This window comes from Phalacrocorax carbo, chromosome 1 (assembly GCF_963921805.1).
Source record: "Phalacrocorax carbo chromosome 1, bPhaCar2.1, whole genome shotgun sequence".
NCBI classification, from domain to species: Eukaryota; Metazoa; Chordata; class Aves; order Suliformes; family Phalacrocoracidae; genus Phalacrocorax; species Phalacrocorax carbo.
In genome coordinates, this window is record NC_087513.1 from 69458301 (window position 1) to 69484304 (window position 26004).

At 40.5% G+C, this 26004-nt stretch overlaps 1 protein-coding gene across 3 annotated transcripts in view; it reads right to left on the bottom strand.

Annotated features, from left to right (window-relative positions):
• MICAL3 (microtubule associated monooxygenase, calponin and LIM domain containing 3) overlaps positions 1 to 26004 on the bottom strand; it is a 167782-nt gene that overhangs the window by 35581 nt on the left and 106197 nt on the right. Inside the window, exons 26-32 of one of the 3 annotated variants that reach the window (XM_064458735.1) lie at positions 15861 to 16056; positions 10792 to 11054; positions 9561 to 9650; positions 6294 to 6431; positions 4042 to 4104; positions 783 to 887; positions 32 to 163 (exon numbers count right to left, since the gene is read on the bottom strand). In XM_064458735.1, coding sequence (XP_064314805.1) covers positions 32 to 163; positions 783 to 887; positions 4042 to 4104; positions 6294 to 6431; positions 9561 to 9650; positions 10792 to 11054; positions 15861 to 16056 — 987 coding nt within the window. The remainder of the gene's footprint in view (positions 1 to 31; positions 164 to 782; positions 888 to 4041; positions 4105 to 6293; positions 6432 to 9560; positions 9651 to 10791; positions 11055 to 15860; positions 16057 to 26004) is intronic. The other 2 variants (XM_064458716.1, XM_064458725.1) reach the window with 2 other exon arrangements.

Genomic DNA, 26004 nt, shown 5'->3' on the forward strand with positions numbered 1-26004 from the left:
ATCATTCGAACACTGATGGGAAAGCTATTACCTTCTGTCACACTGCAGGAAGCACCTTCTGCTCCTTCTTCATCATCCTCATCTTCAGAGACTTTTAGTTCTGGCTCTTCTAAGCCACCTTGACGTAAGCGAAACTCAGCTTCTGCATCGGATGCGATGTCATCTGATCATGGATAGGGCAGGGGAAAAAACAAGAGCTCTTGGATACAAGCCCATCAGGATATCTGTCTATTATTTAAAAATCTTTCATAATCTTTTCTTTCTATTCACACGGTGCTAATCATTCTCATAACCTGAACACCTAAATGTTTCACTCCTTTTTTGTGTGTGTTAATTAGAGTTATTTAAGCAGTAAATGATGGACTGTTAGTACAAATAACTAAATAAGGAACTGAAGTCATACCTTACCAGTTTTCTGGAATTTTTTCAACATTTTCTGGCATATACAGTTCATTTTACACTACCAAGGTAAGATTTTTGGCATAATATTGTGGACTTTTCACAAATTTACTTCTATTTCTGTTATTCAGCAGGATTAGTACTGAATATGGACACAAGACCAAGCCCTCTAGTTAGCAGATGGTGAGAGGACATGAGAAATTTATTGTACATGGCACTGAAGGCTCTTCTGTTTCTTTTTGTCCTTCACTCCTGGCTCCCTCTTGACTATTTGAAACAAACTCCTACGTAAGATCAGGTTTAAGTACCCTCATACAAAGTATTTTCTGCTAACACAATTCTTTTTACGTAACAGGTTTAAATGATGCACAGTGGTACCCTACCATCATCCAACTCTGCACCCGTGTCTCCCTCTTCACCTGCCTGCCCTTCTGTGTCTGCAGGCTCTGTGCCCAGCTCGTCCTCCACATCATTATCCTCACATGGAGCTAGAATATATTCAAATATTGAGAAAAAAAGAAAAGAACACCAAAACAAACTATACAGTGAAAAGGTTCTACATTGAACTGTACCAACAGTTTATAGTGGAGATATTTATTAATTACTTCCAAAACAAGAAATCCTGACATGTGTCACCCAGAAAGACATCTATGGTGAAATGATACTTCCAGATGCCAACAAACCAGGGAACGCCTGCCCCTGGGGAATCTCCAAGGCATCTGCAGGGAAAGCAGCCAGGGCTTTTCTGAGCAACAGGCCTTGTGAGAAATTAAACAAGAAGGGGCCTGGGAGGGCATCAAACCAGAATAAAGTTTACTCATCTTCCTGGAAGATTATTTTTTTCTTTACCACACCAGAACAGTTACCACCACTTTACAGCATATGTGTGCTAGGTGAAAACTGAAACCTCACAATGTACCACAACTGTTCATCTTGAAATTGAAACAGGCTTTTGAGGGTGTAAGTCAGAGACAGTGTCTAGCTCTGGGATTGATCATTATTACATTTGGAAACTGTTTAACTACAGTAGTCTTTGGTAAAAGGGTCTAAGAGACTTGATATGCTGTACAAGTAACTAGGTCACAAATTAATTGAGATATTAAAAGCTTTCTTTTCTGTCACATATCATAATTTGATTTGCTGGGTCAAAATAAATAAAAGATTCTTGAATTTATAACTCTGAAAAGGGTATTTGACATCACTATTTGCAACAGGACTGAATTACAGGAGGAGGGACAAGACCAAACTGTGGGGTCTAAATTTCATTATTAAATGATTTTTTTTAAAAAAACCTAAATCTTATGACACCTTGTCCTATCTCTAGTGCTATGGATGATTTTCTTTCTTTTTTTCTTAAGCATTTTCATAAAACATAATTTAAATATAAAAAAAGAAGCAAGCACTTCCAGTTCTTTTTCCACAGCAGAGTCTGTCAACTACATTTTTAGATTTGTGCAGCGAGTTAGCATCAATTCATGTTCAACAACATGCAGACATTTAACTCTGTTGTATATCTTATTGCAAATGCATACACCGTCAGCATGTATTATTATGCACAACATTTGCTAATTATACACGCAGGATATGGTCCTATAAGGATAACAGATATATTTATAACCTTCTTGGTTGCACCTCTAGCAGTAAACTAAGCAGTGCAAGTCTCTAGACCTGAATGCATACAGTGTCATGCTGTCATCTTTAGGAGGGCTCCTGGCATGACTCCCAGCAGTTAGTTCCCATGGTAGGGCTAGAGGCTGTTCCCAATAGGCAGTCCAGATGCAGGCTCTTGATTCAAGATGGCAAAAGCCATATGGGAATGAATTGTGCTTTGCCAGCTTTCTTCTGAGTCAGGGAGTAGGCCCTGATCCTTTTTGTTTACTAGTAACGATGTGGCTTTTGGAACCATTTATATGCTAGCATTGCTAATTAAGACAACCTTGAAAACAAAACAACCCTCCCTAAAACTGAGGTCTTGCAGCCTCTCCTCTTTCTCTAATACAGGTTTTTGCTTATTTCAAAATACAGCCTTCAGTGGGTGGTTTGTCTTCTTCCTTCAACCACAGAATTTCTCTTTTATCACGCTTTTCCCCTCTGTAGTATTAAGACAGACAAACATACGGGCTAGTTTATTTTCTGTCAACCTCTGTGAAAAGGAAGTTAAACTTATGTGTGATAAAGCACTGGCCTATTCCCTTACATCAGAAGCTTATAAAATCCAGAATCTTACAGATGTTGACCATAGGAGACTGAGTCATATGGCAAAGGCTGGACAGCCCACAGGGGCATTTACAAATCTACTGAACAAACCAAACTGTGTCCCAGTCTGATTGCTACTTAGGTATGCAGTAGCTTGTGTTATTTAGAAAATAATGTCATGGGATGGTTTTATGGTAGCAGCAAATGTGAGTAATCCTTTTCAAAACTCTGATGTTAGAAATATCTGGTACCCGGATGTATACGTGCATCTTCAGATCCAGAAACCATGAACTGATGTGACACACGTAGGGAGTGTTGGAGAGAGGAGAAAAACAATTCTTAGATAGGTTGGTACACAAAACTCAAGAGAAGATTCAGATGCATAGATGAGTAACAACTTGGTGCAAGGGTGGATCCCATTTTGAGAGACATGGCGAGTTTGCAGGTGGCTGGTTATTTTATACATATACTGTGCATATACGTATATGCAGTTAGGATAAGGAGCAAGAGGCCAAAAGCTGTCACACAATAACTCAGAAGCTACACACTATGGCAGCCAGAAACTGGGATCAGCACTTGGTTCATATCAGCTAGCAGCCGTGAGCAGACTGCATCGTGTGCAGACATCTTGTAAACACTGCTGCCTTGCCAAAGCAGCAGCAAAAGCAAAGTTTTATAGGCAAGCTAGCTATTCTGATGTGCCAAAAGCAACTTAGCTGTAGATCAACTACCTAGCCACAAACTACTGCTGTTCTACTGATTAGATACCTTCACCGCTTTACACAAATTTACTCCCTTACTCTAATCCCAGAACCTTCATGCTCATTGGTGTTGTAATAGAACTTGAGGACCACATAAAAAAAGCAGCTGAGCTCTACCATCCTTCAGCTTCCCTGAGGCTTTCCTAAATAACGTGAACCCCAAGACAAAGGAGACACAACAGCCATCACTATTCCTAAAGATCCCAGCTTCAACCTTATTATTATTCTTTCTTGTTTTCTTCACCAGATAACTAGAGTTTGTAATTGCTAGAGAGAACTGCAATCACTTTAAGCACTCTCTGTCACTTAATCTTCCGACTGCAGGAAAGCCCCATGTTCTTTTAGTCAAGGAGCTAGGGAAGAATAACTGGTCCAGCCTTCAGTTTACAAAGCAAATTGAAGCACTCAACTAGATTCCTCCTTCCACTTTATTAAACCCAAGATACCCTCTTTGTTTGGCCTGCCTTCAGAAGGGTTACAACAAATGTCTAGTTCATGCAAGAAGGGACTGTCTGAGCAAGGCGTGCATGCACACTACCCCTTCCTCCCTCCCTCCACGTCCAGTCATGCAGTAGCGACAGGGCCGTAGGTTCCAGGGTTAAAGTACCAGCTCAGCTGCTAAAGGCATGGAGAAGAGACGGGCAGGGTTACTGTGCATTGGAAACATAGAACATCACCAAACTACCTCCAGGGACCGTCTCCAGCCACGCCTGTACCGCCTCATGGCGTACGGAGGGAAGGTCGGATGCTGAATTTAAAAAACAATAAATTGTAAGAAATCAAAATTAGACCATCAGTAAGCGTCTAAAACAGAAGAGTGACAAAGGGAAAAATTTCAGTAGCAAATACAGGAATAAAACCTATGAGATGTTAAACAACAGATTCCAGGCTTGGGATTTAAATAGAGATAACATACAAATGTCAGGGGCCTAATCTTCCTTTAGGATCTGTAATGTTAGAGGAAATACAGACAACACAGTCAGAAGAACACCACATCTGACCAGCAGGTTGCTGCTGCCGTACTCCACTGGAAACTCTGCAGAGGAGGGAAACTAAGAGTTGAAAGAGCTGAGCAATGAGAGAGGGGTGGTCATAACAGGCGTTCCAGAACCTGCACTGCCTGGGTGCAAATGCCAGCAGATGAAGAAGAGTGCACAAAGCATAATGAGAAGGGCTTCTGTGTATTGTCATGCTATACCAGGCTTTCCCACCAAACCCTATTGCTGCTGCTACTGACGGGCTCTCCAAACACCTTGTATCGCAGAATACAGCTCATCCAGGAACAAATTTGTCTGTTGAACTCAGGCTGAAAACTTACAGTGTATCCGCAAGTACTTACTGGCAACAGACCTTTAAAAAACCAAACTGCTGATGCGCCTGCACACACCTGCACTGTACGACAAAGTAATCGAGGCAGCTAATCTATTGATTGGGATTGTCTTAGTTTGCCCCGGTTTTAGAGGATGGAAAGGAAATACTGCCTTCTTTCCCAAAGGAAGCTGGAAAGACCACAAAATCAATTTTGGAAGGATCATCTTTTGCTGGCAGCTTTACCAATACACTATGGAAAAGCAGTAATTATAAAATACAAATTAAAAGAAAAATTTGTAAGCTACAGTGATATAGACCCTCAAGCAAAATCTAAATCTTAATTGTAATAAGCTTAAGAAACCGTGTTAACATTTTTTACTTAGCGTTTTTAAATGCTAAGCAACTACTCTAGCAGTATTGAATGTTACAGATAGTTGAACACAGCCTATTTCTGTGGTTGTAGTGGGAAGGAAATACCAGTCTCTTATTTGTAGAGACCAGACTTCACACCAGAAAATCCCAGTGCATTCTACAAACTGCAATCATAAGTGTAACCAAACTGATCTGGAACTGTGTATCAAGTTGGACCAGGATTAAAAAACCAAAACCAAACATCTAGAACTATGAGGAAAAGATAATTATCTGGAATGGAATATGATCAGGCAACATGAGGTAAAGGCCTTACCTTTTTTAATAGGGATCAGTCATTAACTTAATTTCACATTTGCTGTAAAAGACACTCCTTCCCACAACACACTTACTCCCTCTACAATTCTGGCAGTTACAATTCTGGCAATGAGACTCTGAGACAAGACCACTACTCATCTACTCCATGATTAACATTTATTAAGCCTAGGCTTCTGCATAGGTAAAGCAACTGTGGCATACTTACCTTAAGACACGTTATAATATAGTCTAGAATAAGGTCAGCAGGGACCGCTAGAAGGTACATATGGGAGAGCTAGACTACTGGCATTTTCCCCCTCCAAGGCTTTCCTTCAAGTAACTGACAACTCACAAAGGTCACACCTCACTTTAAAAAATAGATACACCATCAAATCTTAAACACAGGGAGTCAAAACCACCACTGATCAGATTTGCAAGCCCTTTGAACCCCATCATTCCCTACTAATACCAGATGCAGTTACATGCTTTGAAAAGCAGCAGCAGCAGAGAAATATGCTCAATACACAAGGTGACCCTGTTTAATCTTTGCTGTAGCAGCTACACAACATAGTCCTCCTGCTTTCCCTAAAGAGGCGTAGAGTAATAGAAGCACAACAGCTTCTATTACTATCCCTAAAGTCAGTTACCAAAGGCTGATTGCCAGCACTATCAAATCATGTATGCAGTGAGGAAAAATGCTATGAAGTCAAAGCAGGTAGACAAATGGGTCAGAAGAAGTCCCACCACCATGGAGCTAAGAAAACAGTCATTTTAAGTAGGCACTGACCTGAAAAGCAAATTGTTTAACCAAGTGTACTTTCAGTGTAATTTGAAAGTAGTCCTTTCAATCACTGCTGCCCCTGCTGAAGTACACGGCTCTTGAAGGGCGCAGAAGCAACAGAGTTAAACAGCTGCAACCATGATCCAGGAATTGACGGTGCAGGGCTTGGGGGAGATTACCTCTGGAGGTGGAGGACTTTGAGGTTGGGACCATTTTTTCCTCCTCCTCTTTTTCACGGATGTGTGTCCAGTGCACATCTGCCAGGATCTCCAGAGGATCAACCGGATTTACAATCTGCTGCAGTCTAAGGTTTCCAGCTAGCAGGAGGAGGGCATGGCATACCAGGTTGTAGGCAGGGCGTATGAAGGACAGGGAGGAAGAGATGGGAGAACAGTGGAAAGGAAAGGTAACACATCATAGGAAAGGAAATAAGAAGAGAAGAAAAGAAAATATTACTGGCTAAGATCAGTTTGCAAGATAGACAGAAAAAGCTCAGCATTGTGTGTGCACACATACACCAATACAGCGCTCCTCATACTTCCCGTCAAAGCTGAATAATGCCATTCCGAAGGCAGAGAGATGCTACTAAAACATCATTGTAGATTATCTCTACTATAAGCAGCTTCGCTGAAATGAAAGACATTCTCTGGGTGTCCAACAGTATGTGGTATGTAAATACCCGTTTAGCAGAAATTTCCAGCTCCTTCAGCCCATTCATTATGACTTTTGCCAAAGACATCTTGCTGTTAAATGCAAAGGACAATCTGCATTGTAGTTTGATGCACGAAAACAAAGGGTCTTTTTCATTCTCTGCTATTGGGGTAAGCACTCCTTTCTATGCTGGGTACATATTTTCTTTTGAATTGAATTATATGATGGATCTCAGAGTTTCACATGTGTGTATATGCACACATTGGCACACACTTTAGCACTTAAAACACTACTTTGTTTACTCCTGCTCTTTTGGACTGACTTATTCGAAGGGTAGAATTTTATTCCAAAGAATAACAGCATTTTCATTATAACTTAACAGTGCCCCCACCTCCCCAGAAGGGACTTCCTGTCGCACAGATGAATTTGTTTAAAAGAAATTTCATTACTCCTCAATTACCTGCCTACACAAAGCTCAACTACTTGGGGAGTGTCAAAGGGAACAATGGGCACCTAAAGCCACTGTTAAGCAACTTGTTTAACTGCTGCAGAATACTCACCTTGGGAGCATCTACCCTGAGGTGAATATTATATTCACAGATCCTGCCTCTATTGCTATCTTCTATGGGACTATAGCTCAGGTTTTATTTACACATAATGAAATAACTCATTCAACAGGGGACATGTGTTCAGCATCTGCAGGAGTGGTCTTCAAAAGCAAATGACTCATCCTGAAAGGAAAATGCCCACTTACTTTATAAAGTAGGAAGTCAATTCTCACAACAGCTGGATTACCACTGAGTAAGGCGAAACACTGTTTCAGCGGTTTAGAACCTCAAAAGCAGTTAGATTTTCATACGGTGCAGTAGTGTTTGAAGGAAACAAGAAACATTAGCAGCATATAGAGGTTACACTCATTATTTCCTGCTGTCTCGTTTTAACGAAGTTCCTCTCTCCCGGCCGTGTTTTCCCCAGACATGACAAAGTGTGTTTGAGACTTCTGTTTCAAGAATGATTATGCGTGAGATTTGGCATTAAAACTGCAGAAGAAACAGGCAGAAGGAACTGCAGGAAGGACAGAATCACCAGCTTATTATTAAAGGGGAAGAGGGTTCAGATGCACAAACTCAAATGCAGAGCAGGATTCTCAATTTAGCCAATATTTAACAGCTTTATGTCTCTGCCACCTCATCAGAGAGTTTACGTGTCAATTAGCACAACCACATGGTCTACCAGAGCTACTGGACATCCTGCAGGGACAGGAACCTGGGCTTTTCTCACTCTGTACCAAAGCACTCGCATGCAGGCCCCAAGATCAGTAGAGTTAGCAATTACATCACCACAGAAAATTTTGTGTTAAAAGGTTTAGGTTTGCCAGCAGTGGCTGAGAAGTATATAGTCACTCAGCAAGGCTCAGAAAGAGCAGGTCCCACGTGATCTGCATGTTTTAAAATGGATTTATCTGGCATTTAGACCAGTGTAACATACACACCTTCAGTTACTCTACAAGTCTCTACAGAGAGGCCTGAGCCCGTCCTGATTAGGACTTGGTTCCTTCTCACCTTTTCCAGTAAATAAACAGCAGCACAGCCAGCCATGAAGGACTGCTGCTTGGCTAACAGGTGAACCTAACATTTCCTTGAGGTCTAAATGCTTGAGAATTTCAAACGACACCTGGTGTAGCCTTCTCTCAAGGCTGCCTGCTAAGCTTTGCAGGAAGCTGTACATTAATTGCACTTATATTTGGAAAGGTAGCTTTCCCCTCCAGCTCCAACGTAGCACCTACCAGCACTTTATAAGAAGCAGGAAGTATCAATGCTGAACTGTTAATGGAACTAGAAGCCACTCGCAAATCAACTCCTTAGGAGCCAGGTCTAAAGCACACTAGCAACTGCAACAGGGGGAACTTCTTCAGTTATGCTCTTCAGCCATCTTACTAATACTTCTCATTCTTATAATCACAAAAGTTAAATTGGAAAAAATTGTATCACGCCTTCCTTTTTTTTTTTTTGTTGTTTAAAAAAAAAAAGGTCAGAAGCTAAGCTACAGTTCTTACAACCATAAACTGCAAAATATGCAGTCTGACAACTGCATATGCCCTCTTACCTGCAGGAAGGCACTTGGATTTTCCTCTTATGTATTCTGGCTCTAATGAACCACATTGAGGGAATAAAGGATTAATAAGCTATTAGGACCAAGTGCTTCATAAAACCAACCATTAGAAACAAACTGCAAGAGAATGTACCATGGAAAATACCACAACCAGTTAGATTGGAATGTCAGATTAATTTTATGCCCATTATATGACTGTTTGAAAAATCTTGAGGGATTGCCATAGCTTGATTAGCTTTCCCCACAGACACACACTCACAAAGGACAACAACAAAAAATGCAAGTTTGCTGACAGAGGCAATCTACAGGCAGTGCTTCTGACCTGTCCCATGTGTCTGACCCATGGCACAGGTACAATACTAGACTGTGTGTATGGAACAAATCTGAAACTCCTAAATATGTGGGGATTAACTGTTCATGCACATTACAGTGTAGCAAATTATCCAGGCTTTCTAGATATCCTGAGGTACTTGGCAGCTTTATCTTTTTCCTACAACCAGTGGCAATGCCACACCTCATATACGGCACTTGGACCAGACGAAGATAACAGCAGCTACCGAATGAGTTTTCAGGGAGCTGGTAAAGCAATTAATTAAAACACAGAAACTTCTCATGTGGGACCTGCTCTTTAAAACATTCCCCCCTCCTTTGGGGAAATGGAATTGGAGATGGTATGTGGGTACCTTTAAATGTACCCGTGTCCTCTTCATTTGAGAGACGTTGAAGCCAGAGGCCTTGCTGCAGCTCTCTCTCCCAAGGGCAATACTCCCCCTCTACAGCAGAGGGAACCATACATCCATATATAACACCAGACATGCGTGTACACACACAAGTGATGGAGAGAGAGAAAGAGAGAAAGAGAAAGGACAGAATCAGAAAGAGAGATTGTCTGGAAATCCAGCAACTCCCTGTGCTCCCTCTGTATTCAAAGCATCTGACAGGAAAACTTCTCAAATGAAACAACGTCCGTCCAAGAACACCATGGTTTAGCAGACTAAACATAAAACATGCACGTTACCATACTTAAAAAGCAGTCTTGACTTCCACAGACTTCAGATACGGAGACACAGCTCCTACATTGAAAAAGTGGCCAAGAAGCCTGCTAAGCTCATCAACAAAACTGCCACTAAGACTCAAAAAACTGGACCTCTGCTTGCATTAGGCAGCCACAGACCTTTACGAAGAAGCTCTTTGGAGTCTAGTAGTCTTCACAAAAAGGAAATGTGAGTACAAAGACAAAGACAAGATCAGCAAGAAATCTGGCATGGTGGTGAAACACTGGAAACATGTCTATTCTTAGCACAAACTCTGCATTTTGACAACTCAGACGAACACAGGGGAAGGAGTCTTTCCTTAAGATTTTCCACAGAAATCCCTCAGAGATAAAATGGGAACAACCTCAACTCCCTGATTTCTCAAGGCCATCTTTTAATTAAGGAGAGCTACAAGCAGCTGCTTCTGGGATGCCCTGATGACAGTTACAGGGCACCAAACCCCTAGTGAGGCACTCTGCAAAACTGAAAACACTGCCTCTACAATGCTTCCAGCTCTTGCTGCCAAAGAACAAAGGGCACATTCAAATCCAATTCCCAATAATAATAATATTAATGAAACCCCCAACAATAAAACAATACATTGTCACAAAGCTGTGAATTGCACGTGTTGGCATGGTGTATGGGAAGCATATTGTGTTGGTGCTAGTGCTGTAACTGCCCTGTGGGCAAAGATCTTCTGTATCCAGAACGATTCACCTAAGGCTTTCATTGACAATAACTCCCTCAAAAATCAAAGCAATAAAGAAGTGAAAGATGAAGAAAAGTTTTCCAAGGCAAATATTTCTCATTCTACGTGGCAAACACTCAACTGTTTTCCCAGCTGTCTAGCAGAAAGGAAGGACAAATCAATCTGTCTAACCTTCACTCGACTCCTCATCTTCCTCCTCTTCATCTTCCTCCTCTTCATCTTCCTCCTCCTCCTCCTCCTCCTCATCTTCTTTGTCCTCAATCTCATGATTTTCCTCAGCAGCAATCTCTTCTTCACTCTTTCCCTTCAAGAGGGCATGGATACGTACAGCCTCTTTCCATGGCACACCACCCAGGTCTGAAGGGGGTTGCTGAGGCAGCAGTAGTTCGTCTTCTTCCTCCTCATCTTCCTCCTCCATCTCAGACTCGGAACTACTGTAAGGATTTAGAAAAAGAGATAAACAAATAACTAGGTATTTTTTCCTACATCAGTCTTAGATCACTGACAAATTGTTTCAATATATAGGAGCCCAAAATGTATGATGGAAACCATAATACTGATTTTCGGCTTTCAGTATTTCATAGGCATTTTAGTGACAGCATCATGCATCGGCTGCAATACTGTCCTTACCCTGCTTCTTTTAAAGAAGGTGAAGCAGCAGAAAAGTGCCTGTGAAGCTAAGTCTAAATATTTGTGCAGCAATGATTGTTACAGCTCGTGACAGTTGAACACAACACAGTGGAAAGAAACTGCTTTCTTCATATCACATTGCTTTGGATAAAGTGGTGCAAGAGCTCTTAGCAGTGTCAGAATGTAGAAGGTCACGTCTTTTGATAATGGCAGCTACTGCTAGCATTTTGGATAGCTAAGATGTTTTTGGCACTTGCTGGGGTAAACCACAGAAGGCTTTGGGAGCAGAAAGAACACACAACACAACTATCAGGCCAAAGGATACAGCATGTGAGCTAAGGAGAGCTGGAGTCAAAAAAAAATACAGACAGAACTATAGTATGTACCAAAGTAAGTACACACCATACATAGTGGCAAGAAACTGTAGGAATCAGTGCAAGGATAATTACAATAATGAGCTTACTATTCTCACAGCAAAGTCTAAAACATGCAAAACAGTAATTAGTGCTTTTTCTACCTCTTTGTTTAATTCTAACAGTTCCTCAGTATAAGCGACATGGGCAAGAAATGTAACGGCCTATAAATGACATTCATTCTAGCTCATTCTTACATGCTGGACTACCTAGAGGTACTAGGGAGAAAGATGGTTGCATTTGTCACTGGAAAATGAATGTGAACTACAGCACATTCAGAGAACATATCTGCAGGGTGAAAAGGTCCTCTTCCGTCGTTTTTCCTTAATAGATCATTGTCATGAAAGAACTGCGTTTATTAGAGCAACAGTTGGATGCTTCCTATATGAATCTTAGAAGGCCCAAATTAATCTGGATTGAAGGAGAAAACTGTGAATGGTTAAAGTTTGGGTGAATCATCTGAGAAAAGTATTCTACTTCTGCTGCTTCCTTATGACAGCTGTCATTGTAGTTAACAGCCTTTGGCAGAACCCACTCCATATAGACAACAAGAGGGAAACCTGGTAAGTTGAAAATAATGAAGTTTAAATTTCATGTAGGTCTATAAAATATAAATTGTACAGTTGTGGTAATTCTATTTCCCACACAGAGGTTTTATTACAGTGTGTGACAAACTGACAGTTTAAAAAAAATTATATATGGCAGCACTCTTTCTTTTATATTGCAGAGAAACATATTCAGGTGCAGAACTTCAAATTAGTCTGACACTACATGAACGTATCATATTTACATAATTTTATTAATCTACTTCTCTGAGAGACCTTTTTTGATAGCAAAGCTAATAAGGAAAACACTGCTTTTTTTCATGCTCTGATTGTCACATACTTCTGTCCATAGGCTCTTAAATTCTCCTCACTGTTCTGCATATATATAACATTATTTTGCTCAAATTACGACCCACTTTTTCACAGCGTAAACTGAATACTTATTTGTAACAGGTTGCCTGGTTTTCACATGCTAAATACTGAATACAAACACTGTTACATGCCATGAACATGGTGCATATTCCAGGAGACCGAAGCATATTCCAAAGGTTTTAAAGCAGATATTGTCACAGGGATAAAAAGTGATGTTCCCCTCCTCCCTGATTAACTTTCCCACCCTTTGGTATGGAAATAAACCTGACAGGTGCTGCATGCTGGGGCTTTTGCGTGCTGTCAGTACGGTTTACTGCTGCTCAAACTGTTGCCATGACTGCTGAATGGGATGAGCTGCTGCTCTTCAACCATCTGGCTTATCGCATGTAATATTGACGACATAAATTCTTTACCACATAGCTCTCTTTACCTTCTTTGGTTTTATTTATAACTTGTTTTTTGTTTGACCTTTGAATACTGAGAAATGAGAAGCTGAATGATGGCAGTGAGATGGCCTGGTAGAGCGGGCATTCCTTTCAGCACGGCAACTCTGTGCCACAGGAATTAATTCAACAGCTGAAACTTTTTTTTCCTCTACAAAGCAGAGATCAAGGAACAAAGTATAAGCAGTTGAATATCTCATTAAGAAGGTGTACCTACACAGTTTTAGTGCTGAGGAGAGGAACCAAACCTAAGCTGTGGAAATGAAGCTCTTCTCTTCCCTTGCCATACAGCACAAGCTGTCCTATGACTCTCCTTCGGGAGGCCACGGGGTATTATACCAAAACTGCAGATGACATACTGGGAGTTATGGCAAGTTAAAGGGGACGAATAAGGCATCTAAAGGGTTTTCCACTCCTCAAAAGCTGTGTAGTCAGCATTTGGTTGCTTAAATGATTTTTTTTCTTGTTGAAGCTTGAACAAGATTTAACTCTCTTTAAAAAAAATATGCTTTGAATGCTGCTTTCTGTAAATCTTCTCTGCAGTGTGTATGCTCCTAAGTGTGTGCGTGATGGCAAGCTGTGCACCAAAATGTGTGGTCTCTGCTTGATTTAGAGTTAACACCTCACTGAACCCTGAAGCCCAATCCATCGCTCTGTAAGACATAGAGGGACAAAAAGTTCCCTCTCTCCTCCGCCTGTTCCTAATCCTGCAGTGCTGCACCAAGACAGTGAAGATGATCAAATCAGGACTTTGGTTGGCTTGTTGCAGGAGTCAAACTTTTTTTCTGAGTAAATTGCTTGCCATATTTGGATTTGGGACAGAAATTTTTCCAGGTCAAACCAACAGCGAATTTGATACATTTTCTCTTTCCTCTCTATGATAGAGTGAGTTACCCACTAAACACTGCTTTTCAAATGCAAAATTACACAATTCAGTCTATTACAGACAGAAATAGTCTGTTTAGTACAGGTTAAGGGAAGTATGTAGGACAAAGGGAGCTAAAGAGAGAAAACCAAACTCGCTAACCTAATAGTCACAGAATCACAGAATGCCAGGTTGGAAGGGACCCCAGGGATCATCTAGTCCAACCTTTCTAGGAAGAGCAGAGTCTAAACAAGATGGCCCAGCACCCTGTCCAGACGACTCTTGAAAGTGTCCGATGTGGCCGAGTCAACCACTTCCCTGGGGAGATTATTCCAATGGTTGACTGTCCTCAGTGTGAAAAATTTCCCTCTGGTGTCCAATCAGAATCTCCCCAAGAGCAACTTGTGTCCATTCCCCCTTGTCCTCTCCACGTGACTCCGTGTAAAAAGGGAGTCTCCATCTTCTTTGTAGCTACCCCTTAAGTACTGGCACATGGTGATGAGATCCCCTCTAAGCCTCCTTTTCTCAAGCCTGAACAAACCCAGTTCCCCAGCCTATCCTCGTATGGCAGCTTCCCAGTCCTCTGATCATCTTGGTGGCCCTTCTCTGGACCCCTCCCAGCCTGTCCACATCCTTTTTGTACAGCGGGGACCAGAACTATACACAGTACTCCAGGTGTGGCCCGACAAGCGCCGAGTAGAGCAGGATGATGACTTCTTTCTCTCTGCTGGCGATGCCCTTTTTGATGCAACCCAGCATCCTGTTGGCCTTCTTGGCTGCAACAGCACACTGTTCGCTCATGTTGAGCTTTCTGTCCACCAGGACCCCCAGGTCCCTTTCCACAGAGCTGCTTTCCAGCCAGGTGGATCCCCGTCTGTGCTGCACTCCCGGATTATGTTTTCCCAGGTGCATGACCTTACACTTCTCTTTGTTGAGTACTGAGTACTGCCCTCCTGTACCGCCCTCAGTCTCCACAGTCTCACAAAACACCTCCTGGAGATAACCAACAGCTTCCTGCCAAAATTCCACTTTTTTTAACTAATGCTTGTCCTTTGGAAGTCTTCTGCCATTTACTGAGCAGGCCTACTGTGTCCTGATTTACTGGAATCAAGACCAATAATAATCCATACTAGTAGATTTTGTTTTAGAGCTAGAAATATAAAGTACTAAAAACCCCTCAATATCATTAATGCCTATGTTGTCACAGCTGATATAATTCCTAGGCCTGAGCAAGGAGCTAAAGGAAGGATGAGTGAAGCAAACAGAGTTTGCCTCTCCCAGAAATAATCCTATGATTATTCAACCAGAGCACTAGGTAAGATCTCAATTATGTAAAATGTCAAAATAGTATATTCTAAAGAAATTAACATGTTAATAAATTAATCAAAAAGTATCATTTAGGTTTCAGAGAAAACAGCTGTACAAGATATTAGCAATTGCCAGGCACTTATATGAAAACCACACCTTAATGGGTCCACATGTACACACTTTCTGTCAAGACTAAGTTCAGGCAACTAAAAGTTATTCCCTTCCAGATGCTGCATCTTCAAACTTATCTTATCAGATAAATAAATGACAAGTTCTGTGCTACATTAATCCTGTAAACATTTTAATGAACATTTTTATTCCTGCATTCTTTGCTATACCAATCCAATTCAATTTCACATGTATGAACGTGGAAAGGAATTTCTCATACAGTCCTATTTCAAGTTTATTTCAAGAAGACTATGGGACAGACTGAGAGCTGAAAAGTTAAGGGTTGTTACCACTACAAAGAAAACTAAATTGTTAGAAACTGTATTAAGAGATCAAGACTCTGCAAAAAGTGTGATTGACTATAAAATTCACAAGCATTCTTCATCAAGTATTTTCGCTCAACCTGGTAAATAAAATGTTAAAAAAAGCTAAGGGAAAAGCAGGCAAAAGTCTGTTTGGATGGGTATAAAAAAGCTTATGGACAACATGTGCTAACCTGCTGGGCACATCCTCTTCTGTTCCTTTGTCCAACACGCTGCTCAGGTTATGTTCTGCTAGAGTCTCTTCAGGAACCTCTTCCAATTCTTCTTCCCGCTGCAGTGACAGTCGATAGTTCTCCAGCTCAATCCGCTCAGGTGTGCCACGCAGCCGCTTAGCAAGGCTGGGCTCTTCCAGACCATTTACATTAGAACCTAAAGAATAAGCCAGTGAATAAACTATAAATGCAACAGTCAGAACTGTATTTTTTAAGGAAATGGAGTAATTGGGAGAAACAGGGCATGAGGCAGAGGGAGGTAAATAAAGTGAGAGAATACCTTATGTCATTATCCTGTTCGCCACTACTGACAGAACCTGCTGGGGAGCCAGACTGCAAAGGGGAATCTTAGTGGTTTTGGCTAATAGATGCTAAAAAGAATGTTAAATGTCCTAGTTGACAGAGGAAATAAGGACATTTTAGCTGCAAAAACTAGAGATGCAATGAAGCCTATGCAGTAAGTATTGGGGAAGGCCTGACCACAGACTACGTATATCCTGAGACAAAAGTAGGAAACCTACAGGGCAATCCTGCTGCATAATGTTGAAATTGTTACCTTGTTAGTCAAGGTAGGTCTACAGCGTCAGGGAACAAAAAAATATTACTACTACTTAAAGATGGGGAAGGAAGGGAATGAAAAAGGTCCACCTGGAGCAAGTTTTAAAACTGTTTAAAGACTTGAATGAATTTTCTTTTTAATGAGAGTTTGTGATTAAATGAACCACTGGGAAAAATCTAGGTGAGATGTTTACAATCACAAATCCCATGAATCCCAGAAAATTGCAAGGACATGTGAACCAGGCAGTTGGAGAAAATTATCCAGGAGCTTCATTCACTGTGGCACTCAGTCAATTAAATTCTAACCTGCATTCAACCGTTTCTTTTTGAAATGCTAGTATTTTAGCTTAAATACCATGCCACTGTTTACCCTTACCCTGCTTACTATTTACAGAGCCAGTCTTTCCTAGCTCCTGTTTTGCTTTGCTAAACAAGCCAAGCCTTCTTCTCATGAGATAAGCTCTTCAGTGTGCTGATCATCCCCTAGGTCTCTGCACCTGTCCTGGTTTGGATTAATCTTTCCAGAATCTGCGTGGTTAGAATTGAACACAGCTTTCCAGATGAGGCCTTATCAGCGTAACATACAACCCTGCCAGAAATCTCTCATCTGATAGATGCTGGGAACACGCTTGCCTATTTATATGCCACATAATACTGGTGGCTTTTATTTATTGACTGATATTCAGATCCTTCTCCTTCTCTGCTTTCAACTGATAAACACCTTGTTGGTAGCCAAAATTCTCAACACTTTCTTAGTGCGTGACCTGGTACTTTCTACTATTACATTTCTATTTTTAATATTACAGCTTGCAACATTTTGCAGTTCTTTGTGTATGACATGCCTACCCTCCTCTGTATTGATGAGGGTTTGAAGTGTTGCTTCAGCAATTAATCTCATTAGCAGATTTTCTTCCTTTTTTTTTTCCGCCCATAACCACAGTGAAAGTATTACAAAGATCAGTCCCCAGATAATTTTTTGTGAAATTCCACAGTCTGTAGGTGACATCCAACCCCATTATTTCCTTTTTCAATAAAACTTCTATCTCTCATTTAAGCCAACTTCTCAGATACTCGACACTTCATGTTTTACTCCCTCGTTTTATCCAGTTTAAGTATTATTTCCATGTGGCAGCCTTCAGGTGCTTTACTGAAGCCCAGACTGCTCAAATGCACTACCTTTCCCTTATGGAGGTAATCAGTTACTTCGTCGATAAAAGCTGTCAAGCTAATCCGGCATAGACTTTGGTGAATCCATGTCACATTTTATACCACTTACCTTCATAAGGCCAAAGGACTTCACTTGCAGAACTAGAAGTCTTTAGTTATTCCTTCAAAGAATGTGTTTTATCTACTGTTTAGATTAAGTGATATGTACTTGTTCACCTTTTTTCTTTTTTCTTCTTTTCTTTTTAATTATTTATATGCAGGTCATACTTCTGCCACCCAGTTGTCACTTGGTATTACCTTGAATTAGATAGTCAAGGTACATCAGGATAGCTAGATTTAATCCCAAATTGTTACCACAAAGCTCACGATTTCATTGTACAATTCTTCCATTCTTCTGAGACAAAGACTATTTTATTTCCACTCATTACAGTATAGTAATATTTAAATTCTGCTTCCAGCTTCATTGGGTTAATTTCTATTTCCAAATCTTGCTACACACTGACTTCTTCTGCCCCTATGGCCAATGCCGTTGTCTCAACTGAAATTGCAGGGTAAGTATTCATTTGATTGCCTGACTATGCATAAAATTACATTTTATGTCAGCCCCATCTTCACTGTGGACCCAGTTCTGCTTTCCCTTACCCTGCTTTTACTTCCATGCTTAGGGAATACATCCATTTGCTTTCTTTTCCTTTGCAAAGTCTAACCCAGCATGAGCTTTGGGAACATTTACTTTACTCTCACATGTTTTGACCTTCAAGATAGTTTTTATTCTATTCCTCCATCCTTTGCAGTTTCTCAGTTTATTCCTAACAGCCTTTTTTTCAGGGCAGTTACTCACTCAGTACCATCTTAGTCTTTCACACAAAACTCCATAGGCCTTGCCATAATTAGTGGCATTTATTCCAAACTCTTCTACAGAAAGATAAAATCTCATAAAAAGAACAGCTCTTCCTTAGTATTATTGAACCCTTCTGTGATGTGGGCAAGTGGCTGCTATGCCCTTGGCTGCAACTACTGGACGACTTTATGGTCTAAACCACAGAAGCTTGCTCAGGTGGCAGGCAGGAACATTTGCATTTCCAGGGATACTGTGGTCTTTACCATTTCCTGCTGCTAAGCCTTATGTTGTGTTAGTATTTTCAAAGTTTAATGGAACTGGACTGCCTTTTCAGATGGGATTCATGTTTCATTTCATTCTCTCTAGATTGTGATACCACCTCAGCCAAATCTATTTTTATAATCTGTGTTACGTTCCCAACCCTGAGTTCACAGTAACAGGGAAACTGACCTGGAATATTGCTCTGCCACTTCTGGCTGGCAGTGAAAAACCAGAGGACTCTGGGAACACCAGAACACCAAGGTGAGGGAAAACAAAGAAGGAATATACTAAATCATCATAAAACAAGAGGTTTACTACTTGGAATTCTTTATACACAACAGAGCCATCAGCTAGGCTCAGCTACTTCAACAGAAATATATTTTCACAAACTGTTCTTAACTTCTTGTCTTCTGATGCATACCCTGACACCACTGCAAAGTCCACAAGCAGAAAAAAAGGATGACAACAAAAAAACCAAGATCTTTTTATCCACCTGACATTATTTTACTGCTTTTGTTCTCTAACAGTCTTAAGGGTCTTTTGTCAGCCTTTGCAAAGTAAAACAAAAAAAAAAAGAAATATAAAATTATTCCCATATAATTAAATGAAATTAATAGAGTATTAAAAACAGATGCTTGTTTCAATGCTGCAATATCTAGGGTGAGAAGAAAGACTGGCAGCAATTACTTTAAGAAAAAGAGGACTAAAAATTAAGCTGACACCTGTTTATATGCATTTTGTGAAATACATGATCTTTTAGGTATGTTATTCAAAATACAAACCGTTACCCTTCTCATCATGAAGACGCAGTATAACTGGTACATAGACAATCAAACCACTTCTATCACAGCACAAACTTTAAGTGGGAGTAAGTGATTCAATGCAGCTGTGCTAAAAAAAACCTGAAGCAATGGAAAACCTGCCTAAACTTTAATGTAAAAGGATGTGGTCAAGCCAAGACAACCTGTGAGCTTGACAAGTGGTCTGTGCTCAAAAATCTCAAAGTAGGAAGGACATTCCCAGCTTTTTCTTTAATTATTTTTTATATCCAGATACTTGAAATGCAGGATTGGTCACATCCCTCCACTTCACTTTGCAAAGAAAACAGCTTTACATTGGAGAACAAGATACAGAAACTCAAGTGATTACCAGCTTCAGCAAGGGATTTCTAGGAGTTTGGTCTATACAGACCATTTAGTCTACTTGGTCTATTGGTTTTATCTTTAAGAGGTGCCACGAAGACTTATCTCGCTAGCTGCAAAATCATTGTCAAACTTGATACCAACATGAAACAGGAGAAATGCTACTGAGAGCCAGCTTTCTGCACCATGAACCCATCAACTATCAGAGGGAAAAGCATTGCGGTTCACAAACCTACTTAACGGATGAAAGTAAGTGTGAGATACATGTATCATTAATGCAATAAGATGATGAACACTTTGCTCACATATGTTATAAAGTTCACACCAATTCATCTGAAGTTACAATAAGAAACTATAAATAGGGACAAGGAAATCTGCGCTTTCCTACCCTCATTTCCTCCTATATGTTATATGCATGGGCCTATTCCAATGCAGTTCTTCTAGATGCTAAAGCTCGTTCTCTAATGTCCCTCTGGAGGGTAAAGTGCTTCTCTCAAATCTCTGCATTGTATTCCCCAGACTGTTTTGTAGCTTGCTGGTGGGAGATAGCTGCAGAGCACGCTCATCATCCATTAGCTGACATTCTACCTTGTCAGTGCATCCGGGTTCACAGAGCCAAAAGTCTGCAACTAGTAACAACTGGGAGAAAAGGGTCTGATGAGGCTGCATTTGCCAGAAATAAAGCTGTCACTAGCCAGAGAGGGGAACTACCTGAAAGCCAAAAGCAGCTTTCTCATGCAATCAACTGATCAGTTAAAAATCCACAAACAGCATCCAAAATAGGACACGTTTTAAAATCTGATTCTTTACTTTGGAAGAGTCAGTGGGCCATGAACATTACGGAAATCATCTGAAGGGAACTGTTTTTCTTAAAAGGACAGGCTTCTTAGCTGTTGCATGAAAGCTGCCAGAGTCCTTTATTAATCTCAGCCTTGAGACAGCCTGCCTCCTGTACGAATGATCAGAAATAACATTCCTCCACTGAAATGCTCCTTGCCTGCATGAATGTGTTCTATTCCTGTAACTTTGGCAATTACTAGAAGGCTTGAGAAGCTCCTCTTGAGAGGCGATCCCATCTTGATTTTCCCCCAGTACTACCTTGTTCTGTAAAATCTACAGATTATTCTCATGAACTAGATGAAATCATAGAATCATAGAATAGTTCAGGATGGAAAAGAGTTTTAGAGGTCATCTAGTCCTACCCTCCTGCAGTGAGCAGGGACATCTTCAACTAGACCAGGTTGCTCAGAGCCCCGTCCAACCCGGCCTTGAATGTTTCCAGGCATGGGGCATCTACCACCTCTCTGGGCAACCTGTGCCAGTGTTTCACCACCCTCACTGTAAAAAATTTCTTCTTTATATCTAACATCTAGTCTAAATCTACCCTCTTTTAGTTTAAAACCATCACCCCTCGTCCTATCGCAACAGGTCCTGCTAAAAAGATTGTCCCCATCTTTCTTTTAAGTCCCCTTTAAGTACTGGAAGGCCACAGCCTTCTCTTCTCCAGGCTGAATAACCCCAACCCTCTCAGGGGTTGTAGGAGAGGTGTCCTCATAGGAGAGGTGTTCCACCCCTCTGATCGACCAGCTGGTCATGCTTTTTTGATGCAGGGCATCTTCTGGGATGTGGGCACACATTGCCGGCTCACGTCCAGCTTTTCATCACCAGTCTTGCCAAGGCTACGCCCTTATATAACACTTGCCGAATATGCAGGAGAAAACCAGGAATCTGAGAAGAATTCATTCTCCCCAAAGGGAAACTACCTGTCTGTTTTACTAGAATTTATTTTTCATTAATCATGCAATACCTCTAGACTTCCTTTTCTTAGTCAAATCCATTAGGATTGCAAGCTAAGTTAAATGTCATCTCTTCTGAAGTGTGGGTCCAGGATTTTGCACAGAATCAGCTGTGGCTTTGGGGAGTTACAGAAATTCAAATAAAGACGTCTACTGTGAAACACACGCAAAAGGGGGAAGGGATTAATACATTTCTCAGGAAAATCTTCATTCTGATATCTCAAATCTTGTGCTTTCAGGATAATGTGAAACACTGTACCTGTTTGTTTTCACTCATCTTTTCCAAACTCTTCAATTACTTCTACCTCCACATAGTTGTTTGAGAACACAGCTATGTCACATAAAACAGCTCCTACAGAAAGAGCACTATATTGCGAATGACAAAGTACAAAGACAGAAGATGGGAACTTTTCTGCTGGAGTTTATAAGTGATGCAGTGAGCTCTGAGTCAGAAATGCTGACCTCAGATTCCCTTGCCATTAATTTCTAAAAAGTATCTTTTGGGGTAAGGTTTCTGAAATGTGCTTGCAGTTCGGCAAACACTATCACTGAGGTATAGAGAAAGCAGCAAACAAGATCCAGCAGCATTTTTAGACTTATTTTTCATCTGTGTTAATGTCAGTTTCAGTTTTTTCCACAGAAGTTTCACCCTCGCCCACTTCAGTTCCATTAACTGCCTCTTTTTATTCCAACTCCACTTCCCGTCCAAGGGCCTTAAAAAGTTTTACAAGGATTAGCATATTAAAACAAACCTATTTTGGAAGTAGGTAAGTACTGTAGAGGCATTGCACAAGTCCAGACATAGAGATTAAATACCAGCAAGGCAGCCTCACAACAGACTAGTGGCAGTGCCAGAAACAGGATCCAGAATGCCCAACTCCCACCCCTTCCCTCTCAATTTCACTTTAAGTCAAGACAAAACACTTTGAAGTAAGAAAGGGACTAAAATACATCAGATTCTAAGCATAACGATTACATGGTTCACATAAGCAGGTTGAGCAATGGTCCCTCCTATGAGATTCTCGCTGTGCTCGGCACAGTGTGTATAAAACCAAGAAATCTTAGTCCGAGGCCCGTTATTGGATGCTGCACGTATTGAAGCAGTAAGTCAATTAAGACATTCCATTTAAATAAGTGCAACTGATTTCTTCTGAGCAATGTAGCCAGAAATCCTTTCCTTAATCCCCTCCAAAATTAGTATCTAGTCACTGTTAACGATTTTTGTACTGCACAGTAAGAGATATATAAAACGTGTAGATGGCAACTCTAAACTGCAGAAGCGTGTTAAATGGAATGGATTTTTTTAAGGGTTAGGAAGAAGTTTAAGGTTTCAAATCTAGACTCATCGACCCTTTAAAATTTATTTTCTCTTTTAAGAAATGTCTCCAGGAAACCACTGGAAAGAGCCCAGCAGGTCTGGTGAGTTCTTGTCACTGCTTGTTCACACAGCGTCACATCACATACTGCAGAACAGCACACATCCTGGTAGGATCCCCTGAATTTTGATAAGCCCATTCTCAAAGACAAAAGCAGTAACGTAACACCTGCTCAGATAGAAACAAGAATGCATTTATTAGAACGTAAATACTTGATGGTCATCAAAGTCAATGCTATTTTGATATAGTGCCTCAACTGTCTCTCTTACTGTCCTAGGGTATTCCCAAGCCCTCAGGGAGCCTGAATTACTCAGCTGTATTGGAGAAGCCATCCAGTGTTGAATTTTCTATTGTTTCCATTTCCAGTTTGATCCACAACATGTTCTGCTAAATATAAAAGCGCTGAATTCAAAGCGGACAGTATGATAAGAAAAACAAAGTCCATTCATAAGAAAGATATCCAGAGTGTCCATGCACAGGATTCAAAGTGAGCTCAAACCTGAAGACGGCCCTACTAAAATTCTTCTGTAATGCATGCGTACCAATCTTAACTACAAATGGTAACTAACTAAGCTTTTTAGAAGTTATGGTCTACTGAGTCAAAGCTCTTGGAGTTTGATGTGGGAATTGCACATACAGAAATTGGCTTATGCAGGTTGGACTTGGATCAATTCAACTGTCCTTAAACTGGCATTTAAAATCCAGGGAACTAAGGAGCAGACACAGAGCAGAACAGCAGCTTTTTCTAGCCTACCAGAAGAAAAAGGGTTTTGTCACTGAGCAACCAGCATGCTCGAGACCTCTACTACCATGTCAAAGCTCAGTCCTCAAACTGTCAGTCAAGCAAGTCTTCCTAGTAAATCAGGGACCTAAAGAGAGAAATGGGGAGATTAAGCTGTACTGACAGAAAGGAGTTTTGTCTAAATATCCTCTGATGCAGAAGTATGCAGCAGAGAGTTACTGACGAACCAGAGCTATTTCCAGTGCTGACCAAGAAGTTTTACAGCATTACTTGATTCAATAGCTCACAGCACATGAAATAAAAATTAGTGAGATTCCTGTCAATATCTACTGGTTCCCAAAGCAATCGGAGCAGAGCGGACCCCAAGATCCCCCCCCCAAACCGTTATACTGTGTATGAGAATAACTGCCAGCTAAAATATTCAAGGGATTCTGAAACAGATACCCCAGAAACAAACATATGAAGATGTAAGTCCTCCTCCACACATTCCACAACCTCCAGCTAGAATTAAGTTCTTCATGTCTCAGATACTGTCAGTAAATGTGGAAGCTCCTTCTTCTTCATAATTATGAAAGTGAATTGGACTGTCTACTGAACAAAAATAGTAACTTATATGTTATTCTTATGGATGTTACAATGTTTTCTCCCACCCCCAAGCTATTTTGGTTAAAACAGACTTTTAGAATTGTTGAAACAGACACTGACAAAACATTGCTTCCTACAACATCAGTAGGGCAAAGCCTAGAAACAGCTGTCAATTTGATTGATCTGACCTTTCTTTGCCTTTAGTGAAAGCAACCAGAGTGAATATAATTAACCAGTTCTATTTCAGGGTCATCTGCAATTTATATTTATGTCTTGAAAACAAATCAAAATCCATCTGCAACTTATACTATAAAGTCATGTTTGAGAAATAGATGGTGTTTTTCATATGCGATGTGTGAAGTAGTAGTATTATGTAATGAAAGCTTAAAGCTCAGTATATGCTTTAACAATACAGAAAAGCTGTCTTCTTTACAGCAGAGGTATAGAATAATCCAGGAATACAGCTATTTTTGACTCCTGGAAAGACTCCAGTGTTGTAGCTGGTGGGTGGAGAAAAGAAACAGGGGAAGAGAGGCATTAGGTCACCTAATCCAAGCCCCAGGGAACACTAAGCTTGATTCTCCTTATTGCATCTTTTCTGGCAGAAAATCTTAACATTTGTACAGATTTTGCTTTTACTGCTGCCCAAACAGGTTTCCAATACTAGAGATATAAAATCCCTACATCAATTTGTATTGTCTGTTAATTATTGGTGTGTCTATTGCTCAGGAATATTGGTAAGTCAGTAACATATTGCCAATCATTTTCCATTTCGCTGGTATCATCTAAGATGTCTGAGCTCTCCCCAGTATTTTGATCAGCTCTATCATACGTTGCATGGCCTTGTTTCCATTTCCTGAAAGAAGATGAGTGTGGGAAGGCTGAAGAGCACTAAAGGATAATCTGGCTGAAGATAACATTCCTTTGCAGGCATAAATTTTGTCCTGGAAGCTATTAAAGGTATGTTACCACAAAGAACCACCTGGGATGAGGCACATCCAAGGACAGGGGAGAAAATGGGAAGGTAAGAAAGGCCACACTATATTTTAAAATCACCGTGACCTTGGCTCATGAGGTTTTCTCCTTTTTTAGTTGAAGTACTCTCTTTGTTTTAATCAACTTGGAAATTAACATTTAAGACTGATTGTCCAGTTATAATCCAATGAGTAACCCTTTTTATGTTGTTAGACAGAAAGCCTCTGCTACCTTCTCTAATACATAAGACTTTGTATATATTTTTTTTATTGCGGCATCTATTTCTTGCCACTCGTATGTAGCAGCACCCCTGAACCTCTCATTTCACTGGGGTGAATCAGACAGGTGATTCCCACTGTGCAAGTAATACAAAGCTGAACCAAGGACATTTCTATCTAAAAGTAGTAGAGGAATCTATCAATACAAATATTGCCTACTTTTCATGCGAACTGGTACTTCCAGTTCCACCTTGGATACTGAATGATGTTTTGATCATTAAACAACCACCAATCAGGAACTAGAAATTTTATCAAACTTAATAGAAAGTGTGGAATATCAAATGTTTTCAGTTTCCCGTTCAAATTGTGATCAGATTCAAAACATAGCTTTCAAATGACTATCTTCTTTCAACTACTGAGCTAATAACCACTATCTCTTCTGTT